Raw genomic sequence first — 14697 nt, forward strand, 5'->3', positions numbered from 1 at the left:
AAAAAAAAACATTTTGTAAGATAGAATTCAGTGCTAGAAGTATTAAGATTTATGCGTCTACATGGTCTGCATCTCTAGAGACAAAACATGCTTCCCTATTATGACTGGATATACATCTTTTAACACCTCTAAGTTTTTTTTAATAGGTTTCCAAATTTATCGAAAAGTTCCTCTAGAAATCTAAACTGCTTTCCAACTTTCGTCTCTCTTACAGACTTTAACAGCTTGTCTTTCTTGGTTGCTCCACAGTGCATCTAGCTCTACTCAATCTACCCATCAACTCTGACCTTGATTTTATTCCGTGCTGAAGAAAAACGTGTCCCCACAGAAATGTCACTGTAATGTTTAAACTTGTAGTTCATATGTTCAGGTTAATAATGGGCACTGTTATTTTCTATGACCGATTTACACTTCTGACAACGTTACATTTTAGTGCAGCACCTTCTTCCACATGTTTGTTGTGTCTCCTAAAAGACTTGTGGAAACACACACACACAAGATCTCATATAGTTCTTTTCAAGGATTACTTTTCCCATTTTTCCAAAAATTAGATTATTGAAGCACACAACTAACTGTTGTTCTGTCAATAGATTCTTCCTCATGAGCTCTGGATTTCTTGCAGCTCCCCCAGAGCTACAATTAGCTTCTTGGTTGCTCCTCTGATTAATCCTCTTCTTTGTTGTCTTGGTAGGTTAAAGTTGTAGTGGGACTTGTTATGGTTTTTATTATTTTGGGGAATTCTGGAGGCAGATTTCCCTGCGATAGACTGGCGACCTGTCCAGGGTTTACCCCGCCTTTTGCACGTAGACAGCTTGAGATAGGCACCAGCACCCCTCGTGACCCCAGCAGGGATAAAGCGTGACAGAAAATGTATGGATGAAGGCAAATTCTTTTATTGGATATTATTTAGTTCAACCAGATTATTGGCTTTGTCCTATTTATTTATCATTGAGCAAGTTGACTGTATGTGATTGAATCATAAAACAATCACTTTACCATCACAAGCAGATAAATGATATTCAGCACAATTGAAGCACATCCAGGAATTGATTTTGTTATCCATTTTAGCCCCTAAAAGTTTGTCTTCAACAGTAAAGTCCTCACCAAGATTGTACTACCTGATAAAGAGTGAGTGATCCAGCTGATATCACAATATCTGCGATTTCCAATGACACATATTCTGGATGTCTGTTCCATTCCCTATCATCTTTCTTTAAAACCTCTTTATTCACTGTTTATATTTAAGGTTATAAAATGTGTTGAGATAAAGTCCTAAACTGGGCTTATAATGTCCTCAGTCTTTATTTCAGAGAACCTTATCCCTAATTGAAGGTCATATTTTTTGTTGACTAAAAAAGAAAGCCCTGTTGGTTGTTAACACGTGTCATACTTTAAAAGAGTTATATAACAAATGCAATTTTGGTTCCTTTATTGGCCTTTTAGCTTGTGGAAATATAATTTTCTACAGTGGTACTAAAGCTTTAGGACATTCTCAATCTGAATAAATATACAAGTAAAAAAAACTACAATGTTTATTTTGTTTAGAAAGTTGCATTAGAAGCATTTAATAATCATTTGTGAAATATTTAGTTATTACAAATATTTAGTTAGTTATCAAAAGTCAAAATGAAGTTTCAAACGTGTCTTCTCACGAAACACTGTAGTTAATATCTGTATAAGTACTTTTACTAAAGTATTTAGTAACATTTCTACTGTTTGCATCTCATGAACATATTGATTCTAGAGAGATATAATACTGATACTCAAAATACTTATAATTCTTCAAAAATTTAAAAAATAAAACTTATAGAGACAAATATAAGTTCTAATTGCTGAAAGGAAAAATCCAAAAGGAAGAGTGTTATTAGCTAGAAAGAAATAACTATCAAAGTCATCAATCAGTGTCGCTCACTGTTTAAAAGTAAAATGTGATTTATAAGCATAGTTTGGAGTTCCAAATATCTGCAATCATTTGGAGAGCAAAAAGAAAGAATAAACTCCAGGGAGATGGGTTGATTCATTTTGAATTCAAAATCTCTGCCACCTTTTGATGTTACCATATTTAGACATAGCTTCAACACATAGCTATTGTTTGACCAGAAAGGTAATCTTAGACTGGCCGGTGTTCTCTGTCATGGCACCAGCCTCTGAATGTTTGGGTGGATTCCTCACTTTGGAGTCAAAGCCAAATGGTTCTAAAAAAGATTTTCTAAAAAAAAAAAAAAAAAAAAAAAAAGATTTTAGTCACCACCACAGATACACAACGGCAAAACAAACCTACAGGAATTTAAAACCTTGGTGGTGAGCTAAAAAAAAATGAAGGAAACTAAAATTATTATATCCATATTTTAGCCAGGTTGATCCAGAACTGGCTGGATTAATTTGACTCTCACATAGTGCTAGTTATGTGCCTCTCTTTAGCATCAGCTCATCTTTTCCTCAGAATTTCCTCTGAATCAACTCTAACCAGCAAAAAATTCTATTTATATTAATGTCATCAGATACTGAGCAGTTTAGTGTCTGTAGCACAAATATCATTTGAAGGATTAGAAATACTAACATATTCTTTCAAAACTTTTTGCTCCGATTTTCAGAGGGACAGTTTTGGAAACAATAGATAAGAATATTACTGTGAAGCATTATGGACCTCAAGGTTACCCACATGAACTAAAAACTACAACTGGTTACGTTAATCTTCAAAAAGTTACTTGTTTTTTAAAACACATACAGAGCAGATCTTCAAAGAAGGTGCAAAGCAATTTGCGCAAATAATTTAGAGACAGCGTGTGCAAACAGTTTGGTTTTTTTGTGCTTAGTCCCTCATCATTATGCAGATAATATTCCAATGACCAAACTGCACACATTTTTGGGTGGAAGTGTTTTAAGAGATGGGAACCTTTTGAAGATCCGGCCCATTAACCCAGGCTCTTCAAGTTATTTTGGGTTCCCTTTACGTAATGATAAATATGTTTTTAGCAATCCAGGTCAGAGCTTGTTACATGTGTTACTGTGCAGATGTATGTCAATAACGTCCTTTCTGGTCAACTTCAATGCGATTTAACACAAAATCTACCAGAGCAAAGAATTTTAAGAAATGGTTCAGCAAATAATCAAACTAATGGTTTGAGGTTTTTTTATTCTCTAAATATAACACAATGGTGAATGGAAGACAAATAAATACAGGATTTTTTTTTTTTTTAAATCATATGAATAATGCATCTCTTTACAGAGGAAGATAAGAGAGAAAAGTCAAAAAAAAAAGCACACACTCAACTATATGCCCATTTGGTTAATCAAACAATATTGGAAGAGAAAGACGTCAGTTAGGACGGCAGCAGTACCTCCCCTCTCTGGAAGATAAAAACCTTTCTAAGAGTTTTAGATCAGACCTTAACAACCTGCTACATATATGTTAGGTGCTACATGCATTTTAGTTACTCTGTCATGTACAACCTTAATCTTTTCCTCACTCCAATAACAGAATAAAACAAAACATAGTATAAGCACTGTGTAAAATAGTCACATATCCTATGTGCTTGGTCAAAATTCCTTAAGGCTTTTACATATAAATCTAGAGTTATGACATCATCTTTCCATTGCAAGAAAATTGTAAGTTTTTCCCTAAGGCAGGAGCAGAGTCCTCTGAGGGGTTTTCAAGTCCATTCCTTTGGAAGCAATATACCTATTTCTATTTTTATATCAGTTTCACAAGTCATTTGTCCAAGTCCAAGGCAAGTTATGAATCTCTAAAGACTCAGATTAACATTCCAACATTGAATGCATGCTGCTCTGTTATGAGTATAAATAATTATTTAACAAACCAACATTTAACAAGATTTCTTTCAGATCAATTAAACATTTAAAGCAACCCCTAACGATGTTAAGTTGCATAAAAAAGTTTAGAAAGATTAACACCACTTATTATTGAATTTGTGAATCAGTCAGTAAATGTTTTTACTTTGAAGAACAGGATATGTCTTTTTAATGCTGCTACCATTTTGAGAAATATGTTGAAGGTAATGAGAATATTTTTAAAACAAGCTATTTTAATGCACAAGTCAAATTGAGAATCATCCATGTTGTAATTACTGTAATGCTACGTGACAATAAAACATGAACCGATTGCTATGAGCCATTACTAGCCCATGGTCCCTGTTTAATTAATGGAACACACCCCTTGACAGGAAAGCATGTGCCTTTTTGTCAGAGCTACACTTGTGGAGCTCTTCCTGTAAATGCTGCTTAATGTTAGCATTTAAAACAAAAACGGAAAAACTTGAAACTCTCAGGGGGAATTATTAATAATTAAAATAAATGATTTCCTGTTATGGGTAAACTTTAACTCGAGATTAAATGAGAATTGAGAATCAAAGCATGAGTATGAATTAAAGTATAAGTCAAGTCTGACATCATGTGTTTTTTATTACCTAAGTGTGAATCCAGTCTAAGGACCAAAACAAACTCTGAAAAATTATCAAATGTGCTCTGCCTTTGTAAGTTTTTGAGGTTTTATAGGATTTTCCAACCATTTGGTCTGAAAATAAACGTTTTATGCATTTTTTGTTCATTAACTGTTTTTGATGGGCCAGAAACTGTAGTAGATAAGGAAGGAAAGAGGAAATATTGAAAAGTTTCTACTATCACTCAAGTCTGAAACCCCTAACAGTAGTGGTTTCGGAATCGAGCGTGCTTTGAAGTCCAATATGTCCTGAGTAGATCCAACCATGTTCTTATTCTAACCACTTGAGAAAATTTAAGAACTTCTTCATTCTTGCAGAGAATGTACAAGCCCAAATTTACAGATAAAGTGTTCATCTCTGTATGAGATTCAGCAAATAAAACCAGTTTTTACTTAGCTCTCATGCATTCACATTGAGTGCTTTACATTCTTTTTAGCATGCATTGGCACATGCAAAGAAAGTAGCAAAATTCACAACATATATTGTTTACTGTAACAAAGAGGAAGGACATTCTTGCTTTAGAAATAAAATCAGTTTCCGATAGCTACAAGAAGAAACAGAAGAAACAGACTTCTGTCATGCGCAAAAAAAAATCAATAAACGAGGCTTACAGTCTGTGCAGACTTTTCCTCTTCAACTATGCCCTTTACACTGAATTTCGCCTTAAACTTGAGAACTCCGGAAAGCTGTGCTCAGGCGATAATGTGCTTCCAGGGGAAGAGAGTCCAAAATTGTCCCTGGATCTTGATGAGCAGCCTTCAATCATATAAGACACTGAGTTGTAGTAAACTGAGTTAATGTGGCCTCCATGGTGTTTGCTGCGGTTCACCATAGGGCTGTCACAAATCTCTGATTGGTAACACACACAAGAGGAACAGAGGGAGCTGAAGCTTGTCTCCTCCCTTTGCCTTCCTTTCTTGATTTGAAAATGCAGCCTGTGCCTACAGGGATTTTCTTGTCTCTCTGTGTCCTCAGCTGGAGAAGGGATAAGGTTGGTGCGACTTGTTCCCTCCTGCATAGGGAGGAAGAGTGTACTGTGGCTGCGGCTGTGCTTCAAGGTGTTCCTGTTCCTCTCCCTGCGACTGTCTCTACTCTGTTCCCCTACAACACAGAGGCTGGTCGGCCCTTCTAAAAGACCCTTGTCCCTCTTCAGTGAAGCTCTCTCCTGAGCATCACGTCTCTCATCCTCTGTGTTCATGGTGAGGAAACGCAGAACCACCAAATTAAGAAAAGCCCCAATGACAGTCAGCCCCACCAGAATGTACATGAAGCTGAAAGCAACATAAGGAGTTTTCTCCTGGAGATCCTCCTTTTTCTGCAGGGCCACAAAGTCCCCAAAGCCAATGGTGGTGAGGGTGATGAAGCAGTAATAGTAAGCATGGAAAAAGCTCCATCCCTCAAAGTGGGAAAAGGCTGCGGCTCCCACACATAGAGTTCCAATGCAGGACAAGAAGCCCACAAAGACCATGTTTTCCATGGAAACCTCAGTGCGTCTGAAACCCATGCACTGCTTCACCTTATGGAGAAGGTAACGGACGAAGGTGTTCATTCTCTCTCCCAGGCTCTGAAACATCACGAGAGTGAGAGGAATGCCGAGAACAGCATAGAACATGCAGAAGACCTTTCCTGCATCTGTTCCTGGTGCAGCGTGTCCATACCCTTAATAGAAAGAGGTTGGGGTGCAGAAGAAGGTGTTGAATCACATTGTAGCAAGGTAGGGGAAAAAGACATAAATGGTTGTTTTCAATCAAAATTAAGTTTGAAACATGGGATGTTAAAAATAGACATTGTTTCTTACAGAGAAGAAAGATCTACTTGAACCTACCTATGGTTGTTATGACCGTAATTGCAAAATAAAAGGAACCAGCAAATTTCCACTGCCTCCCGGCACGATGGGGCTCCGCTTGAAGCACCACTCTCTCGATTTCGCGGTAATCATCCTCGGAGAAGCGGTACTTCCTCTTCATCTCGCTGCGCTTCTGCTCCAAGATGCGCCTGCGGGAGTTTTCCGTCTCGGACTCCAGTGCGTCAAACACCGCGGCGCCGACCAGCAGATAAGAGAACATGCAGAGGATGAGTGAGAGGGTCCGCACGTTCTGCTTCTTCATCCTCGGTGTCGGCATGAGGAGCACGAGTTGCCACGGAGGTTAAAGAAGTGTGAGGCTGCAGTTACAGGTGGTGCGGCTTTTCAGCGGTCAGACACCACATTGTTGCTACAGCCTGTTGCGTTCAACTAGGGCAGCGGGGGTGAAAAAATTAAGCCGGAAATTGTTTTTTAAAGAGCATTCAGCAAACGATTTAAAATGCGTACGTAGTCTACCTGCTTTATATGTGGCCATCTGCCTAAACAAGTGGTCCCGCATTACTTCATCGCATGCGCAAAGAAATCAGCACCCAGCGTTCTGTTGTTGTGTGTTAAGACAGGGTTCAGCACCACGGACAGCAACTGGATGCTTTGGAAGTATGGAGTACCACAATGCGTTGTTGTTTTTAATAATAATAATAATGATAATAATAATAATAACAATTATGATTATGATAATAATCATAATAATAACAATAATTGTTATTATTATTATGATTAGTATCTTATGTTTAAATTGATTGCTACAAGGTCATCACAGGAAGATAAGTTATTGAAACAAACAGGCAATGTAATATATAGATAGGTACTTAAACTAACAATAATGCCACTGCTTAAAATGACAGTAAGTTGTTATGCTAAAGTGGCTAATTGAGTAATATATGCAAGAATGAAGTTAAACAAAATTAAATAAAACGAAAAGAAAATGTAAAATTTAATAATGCAAAGGTTTTTTTATTGGTGAAGCAACATTGACTAGGAAGAACATTGTCAAATGAATCAATGTTCAATGATAAACTCTTTATTTTTTTTTTGTTTGAGCAGCAGGAACCTTCAAATAAGTTATTTCTCAGTAGTAACTGTGAGGTCAGAGGGTGGCTGCAAGGGGCCATTTTCCAAGCCGATAAATATACATATTTTTGAGTTTTTGATTTCAGGGATTATAAAAAGAAAGATTAATCTCTTAAATTATAGCTTACATTAATAAGACTGCTTATCAGAAAAAGCGTCGACCCTGTCAGAAACCTAAATAGAAAATATGGTTAAGTTGAACTCCAGGGGGGCCGGTTTCATGAAGCACGTTTACTAAAAAGTTGTCTAAACCTTAAAACAGGTTAAATGACTTTTCCGGTTCACAAAGAGAGTATCCTCAACCTTTGTTTCAGTCACCATTCTCCACAGAGCTCACCTGGTCAGTAGCAGGTTTTCTTCAGTAAACTCAGAGTATCCTCTGTCTCCTCTCTTCTACTGCCAATCACTCTGTTTTATTTCCTGATTTAGTCAGATTTTTGTCATAGTTTTGTGCAAAAAAAATCAATATCATTCACTAGGTCCGCTAGACACATTAGGTTTTAAAAACAAACATTGCATGTCCATTTGACCAGGATATTATTAAGCAATGATCAGCACTTTTTCACAGAGAATTAAATATTTATAGGGAGAGGATTTTACAACTCAGTTGACAGCGCACAAGGTTGCTTGTTTTTTGTTTGTTTAATATGAGCGATATGCAGATTTTATTTTTATTTTGTTATATTTACACTACATGAAGAACTGCTGAAATTATTTTCAGATTACAAGTAAATAGATTCATTAATTTGCCATCTTCCTCATTTTTGTTGCTGTAGTGCTGTTTATCTGTCTTTTAAACACATTCTCCTGTTTTATTTTATTTTATTTTTTTTTTGCATTTCTACATTAAAATCTCTAGTTCCAATGGGGTGAAATAGGCACTTCCTGTTGCCTGTTGTCATAGTGACTTGTCAAATCGGCGTTCCACTGATAATGGCTTTTCATACTTGTTGCGCACCCGCTTAACTCTGAGTGAACCTATTTAAAATTGATTGAACTAATTGATTGCAGCCGTTTTGAAACCAAACACTCAGAGCTCCCGACTTTAGGCTAGATCAATTTAGACTTGCAGATTTGAATTTGAATGTGTTACACCTGCTTCATGTAACGGACCCCCGGCAACTAGTTTAAAACCAGTCAATGGCAGCTTGGAAGGATTGTATCTTAAACCTCTTATAAAAAATTTTATAATCTAAAATGCTCAATTATTTTAAGGAGTCTTTGTAAACAAACTAATAATTGGCATCCAGGGCTTTATAGAACCAAATGGCTACATCTATATTTCTATGTAAGTTTTAAATACATTATTTTTAGAAAAACATAAGAATTTGACTGATTTGATAAATGTATGGGTTTTTCTGCAATGACTTTGAATCTCCTCCTTGTGCATGTATGGAATGGGGTAATCTGGCTTTCTCCTAGAGTCCTAAAACTGCAGGTTTAATTGTTTAATTGTTTACTACTTCATGCTTTGGAATGTGTATGAGCAAGTATAGCTGACTGGTAATATGTTCAGGGTTACACCCCTAGCTCAGTGACCTGATAACCACAACCGTGCAAGCATAAGCAGGTCTAGACAATGAATTTACTGTCAGGACTTGTTTCAGATCAATTTTAAATAAACATTTATTAGTAATTCGGTATTATTGCGCTCTGGTACTTGAGAACCTCTTTGCAGGTGTATAAACAAAATGTAAAACCAGTTTAAAACCAATTTGACAACTCAGATTTATGGAGCCAAATATTTTACAGGTTTAAATGCTTTTAAAGCTTCAGAATAGTATGTTTTTTTACTGATGATAAATAAGATAATTACTGCCACTTGTACATACAAATGGCTACACTGCACATTTTTCTTCAGAGTGATTTTAAGGAAATGACTATCCCACATTGTACTGTACCGTTTTATATAACAATTTAAGCATGTGGATTAAAATATCATGAGATATATATTAAAAGGTTTCTGAACTTCCTAAAATGGATTAGAGCAGTTGGATGATTTCTTTCTGAGCTGGCACAACATGTACAGTGTGACTGAAAAAAAGAACTAGTTGGCTAGATGCTCCTTGACTGTAGCTGATGCTGGTTACCATGGTGACTGTACTTGCATCTGAGCAGCAGACTTTGGCCATCAGTTAGGATAGAGCTAATAGAAACGTAATGACAATGGCTCTTGGCTGGTAAATGATATTGTCAGAAAGAAAGAAAGAAAGAAAGAAAGAAAGAAAGAAAGAAAGAAAAAGAGCAGCTCTATCTGAATTATGCAGGTGGATAATCACGTGCTCTTTTGTTCCCACTGAGCAGAGCATCCTGCTCTCTGTGCTCCTGTTTTTGTCTTAAGTGGCTAAATCAGCACACTTATGTTCTTGTTTGGATTCAACCAGCTCTCCATAAATCAATTATATCTCAGCTGATAAGAGAAAAACCTGATGCCCCAAAGCCACCAATCAATCCAGACGGCTTTGAGTCACATCCTCTCCTCAGCAGACAGACACAGGAGAAAGTAAGGGAGGCTACATTGACTCAAAGAGATAGATGCTTCAGTTAATTAGCTCTGCTATCTCTGTTCTCATAAAAGTACATTGCATCAAGATACTAGCATGCACACACACATATGCACACACACTACATTAATCACAGTCGAATCATGAAAGTTTACATACAAAGATCACCTGCATGAATTGTATCTTTTGGCTCTCAGCGATGGAAGTAAGATCACAAATAAGCTTAGATTGGAGGAAAGCAAACCATCACACAGTTTTTATTTTTCTGTCTTTGAGGGTTGTGGGTGGGGGGTGTAGCCATGCCAATGTTAATTGACTACATATTTTTCCAGCTAAAACAATATTTACAATAATGTTAACATTTAAGATCACATTAACAACCTTAATGTGAATTGCAGAACATTATAAAAATCCTAATTTTCAAAAACAACTATAAAGTTGCAAATTATTGATCCAGTGGACATGATGAATTTTCCTGAAGACATTTGTGAGTCAGATAAAACCTGTCTGCCTGGCTTACAAAAGACAGATATTATCCAGTGTATAAAACATTTTAAAGAAATTAGATGTATAATAAAACAAAAATAGATTACATGTGGTGTCAAAGTAAATCTCTGGATGTCCTGATGGACAAAACTGTTGTCACTTTAGACCATTAAACTCAATGAGAATCTCAAGAGACAAACTTGTGAATGGTTATCTTTTCAGCACAAGGACCGTAGAGAGATAATGATGTTCTGGCCGCCTCTGATTAAAGAGTGGGAAGATTTTGGACACCCGATAAGACTTTTTGGAGCAGAAATCTCATTATAAACTTCTCAAAATCTAATTTGGTTTCACTGACAAACTCATTTGGCCAGGAAGCTTACCAGTGATTGGGAGAGAAGATGCTGCAAATCTGCCCTATGCATTTTCAGTTTGTAATTTCTATCTTGTTCAGTTAAATAGGTTATGTGGAATTTACAGAGTTGCAGCTTACATTTACAGCCTTACAAAAATTTGAAAAACTTTTGTATTTTTTTATTTATCACATATGATATTATCAATTCTATGGTGTTTTATGTAATAGAACAAAACAAAGTATTACATGTTAAAAGGGAGGGGAGTAAATAACCTCCAGTTATTACGAATGAAAATCTTGAAAATACATATACCTTTCCTGACTGAGTATCTTTGACACAGGTACAGTTATCAATTCTATTATTCTTTGTCTCTACCAGCTTGACACATCTAAATAAAAATGTGTTTCCCTCATTTCTTCTTTGCAAAACAACTCAAAGTCTGTGAGACTGAATGGATAGCACCATTGATCCAATCATTCTCTCTTGGGTCACATGTACTAGCAGGTCTGTGTGGTAGCTGGTGGCTATCTACTGTAGTTCAGGGGTGGGCAACTCCAGTCCTTGAGGACCAGTTTCGTGCAACATTTAGATTCATCCTTTGTCCAACACATCTGAATCAAATGGTTGAAATACCTCCCCAGTATGCAATCAATTCCTCCAGAGTCCTTTTAATTATCGATTTACTCTATTCAGGTGTGTTAAATCAAGGACATATCTAAAAGTTCCAGGATACAGGCCCTCCAGGACTGGAGTTGCCCACCCCTGGTCTAGTTCATGGGGTTCACGGGCAGTCAGTCACAGGGGAACACCAAGGCCCATGAGGTAAAACAACTAACTTAAAGTATTTTTAGAGAGACAAACATGTATATTTTTAGACAATGATATATAGCAGGTTTATTTGACAGGAATCTATGAATTAATGAGGACAGCATGCAATCCTTACAGAAAGACCAAAGGCCAGAAGTTAAAAACAGGACCTTCTTATCACAGTACAACGGGGATAGCAACAGCACTAGAAGGTGCATGAAGGGGTGTGCTTTGTAATAAAAAATTATTATTATCTCAGAAATATTGTGCTTTTTAAAGTTTTATTTTTAAAAGAAGGTTTTAGTCATAAAATACGTTTTTCTTTCCTCAAGACAGACAGACAGATAGACAGAGGAAATATATACATATACACACATATATATATATACATAATTGTGTGTGCAAGCATGTTATGCTCTCTATGTCCACTTTAGCTGATCAGGTTTTCTCAAACGTGTTGATTTCACACAGATAAGGCTGGTTGTTATTTTTCTGAAGCAGAGGCACAAAATAACAACAGAAAACATTTGGATGCCTGCAGAGCCCTGTGGTTACCACAGTAACGATGAACAAAAATAGTAACTCACACCAGCATCTTTTCAACACTGAATCCCCCAGTGATGGCGCATGCTACTATTTATACCCTGTAATCATCAAATAAGCCTGTGTGTAGATGTATCAGTCCAATTACTGTCAAAAGATGTTACCACCTCTGATTCCCCTGTTTCTGCTGCTGGTTCATCGAGGACCAAACCAAACCTCAGTCTCTTTTGGAGAATACTATGTGAAGGATACTAACAGATAGGACTTTAGACTTAAAGAAAAATCATGTTTATGTGGGGATCATTGTTTCAATTATCACAGAAGGTACGGACACTTTCAGGTTTTACAGTGCTGACATTTTAACACAAAAAATAGGTCATATTTTCTTTTACATATTCTTTGAAGAATTACCGTTACTCAAAGTTCCCACATGCACACAGAGATTTTCAGAATTCAGCAAAAATCCACGCTAAGGCCTATTTATTTCCATATTTCATAATTGCTTTCACTTCTGTAGAAAACAAAAACCAAGAAGACTAATAAACCAATTACTCTAGCAGCCATCAGACTGCATGAGTTTTAGGGATTGACAAGCACTTTCAAATATGACACGGGTGATCGGACACTTAGTTCTATTAAATTAAATAGGAGATTATCATAATTCAAACTTGAAAAAGTACACCATTTAAATCAAAGGATGTGGCTGAAGGAGAGAAGAGAAGAGAAGAGAATGCTTATTTAGGCAGACGCTATGTTAATGCAGAGTGTTTTCAGTTCCAGAAGTGGTTGACAAATACAGATTATTCCAACTCCAAGAGATGGTCAAACAAAAACTTCAAAGAGCCTTTAAATCCATCCATCTCATCATTTTGTAGTTAAAATGTAAAGAAATAATGCAATTTTATTTTCTTTTTATTAAAAATAAAAATAAAAGACTTACTAACAGACTTATACACCCTGTGTTAAGAAGGAGCGCTAGCGCAGACCTTTCATTCCTGCTGCCATCAGACTTTACAATGACGCTGCACTAGAAGTTGGTGTAATAACACTGCAATTATATATATATATATATATACTTATACTATTTAACAACCCAGAAACCGCACTTTACCATCACTTTATTGTATATAAGATACTGTATATATAAGTCACCTTATATCTCTTTTTTATTTTTACCACTCACAGGATATATCTGGATGCACTGTCTATACTTCATGCACTTTTTCCTTCCTTGTGCACCTCCTGTTTGCTTATAAGAGCCGATATCACAGGTGAATTTCTCCATTGTGAGATCAATAAACTTCTATTCTATTTTATTCTATAATGTGTGCTAAACTTTACCGAAAAAAACACTAGAAAACAGCTCATGTTTAATTGTAAACGCCTATGTTTGGGAGGTTAAATATGAAAAATATCTTCCTGGTCAAAAGCAGAGATATTTTTGTGCAGCTATTTAATGTGACGGCTGAGCCTGCTTGTTTGAACTTTCTTGGCTTTATGTTAGAAACGGTGAGGCAGATATCACTGTCAACTCTGAGGAGTCTTGATCTGTATTAGTTTTTCATGTATTTCAGTGCAGAAAAAGGCTTTTTGCACAGATATACAGATGGAAACAGAAACAATACATCAGTTGCAACTTTTGACAGTGTTGCATACGCTCTGTAAGCAGGCTCCTAAGGTGAAAGTCAATAATTCATTTCATAGTTTGAATTGTTATGTTGAAATTCTACATAAAGTCTTTCAGCTCTGGGAGCATTTCAACACTTCCCCCATCAACTCACACAGCCCACCGCGTCAGCTTTCTCTTAAATCCTGTGACCTTAGTAAACAGATTCTGTGCTGTTTTCATTAATAAAATGCCTTTTTGAGACCAACCATGCCTGGTCAGAAGCTCAATTATTTTGCACATTTATATTTTTCCAAAAGGATTTGGCAATCCCCAGAAATCAGATAGGAGATACACACAGCGGTAAAATGAGATTAAAATAAGAAAACTAATGTGAGCAGAAAATTAAATAAATCAAGATGAGTGAAACTTAAAGCAAATATCTAACAATAAATAAATATTATCGTCAAATAAAAATGGTGTTTATCCAGTTATCTTCTGCCATTTATCCATCAGGGTCATGGGGGGCTAGGACTTATTTCAAGCTATTTGAGTGAAAGATGAGGTAGACTCTGAACAGGTCACCAATCCTTGTTGAAGCAGTGCACCACGCCTTCATGAGCTTTTGCAATTGACAGATTAATTCTGCTTCAGACTACACATCCACCACCTAACACTCAGAAAATTTTAAATATGACATCCCAAAGCTTTGGATTCAATTCAGTTTATTTATATAGTGGCAATTAACAACACATGTGATCTAAGGCACATTACAATTCAACCAGATCATACAGTCAGAGTGGTTCAAAGTTTTCTATCTAAGGAAAACCAGTTGATTGTATCGACTCTTTGACTCGACAGCAATCCCTCACCCAGGCTCGGACTGGTAATCTGTGGGCCACTCCTAATTTCAGCGTGTGAGGGCCGGCCCTCCTAAAATCATACCTGCAACAACACTTACTTTCTGGCCGAAGCACCTACCTGCCTGTGACAGTAAATA

The 14697-nt window shown here is 36.5% G+C and overlaps 1 protein-coding gene across 1 annotated transcript; it reads right to left on the reverse strand.

Annotated features, from left to right (window-relative positions):
• Window positions 1-4273: 4273 nt before the first annotated feature.
• Window positions 4274-6785, reverse strand: LOC107090263 (potassium channel subfamily K member 15-like). Its single transcript, XM_015383545.1, has 2 exons — window positions 6286-6785; window positions 4274-6119 (listed from the first exon to the last, which is right to left on the reverse strand). The coding sequence occupies exons 1-2, from the start codon at window positions 6581-6583 to the stop codon at window positions 5107-5109; spliced, it is 1311 nt and encodes a 436-aa protein (XP_015239031.1). The 5' UTR covers window positions 6584-6785; the 3' UTR covers window positions 4274-5106.
• Between the last annotated feature and the right edge of the window lie 7912 nt (window positions 6786-14697).

This window comes from Cyprinodon variegatus, unplaced genomic scaffold, assembly GCF_000732505.1.
Source record: "Cyprinodon variegatus isolate N-32 unplaced genomic scaffold, C_variegatus-1.0 Scaffold287, whole genome shotgun sequence".
Classification (NCBI taxonomy): Eukaryota; Metazoa; Chordata; class Actinopteri; order Cyprinodontiformes; family Cyprinodontidae; genus Cyprinodon; species Cyprinodon variegatus.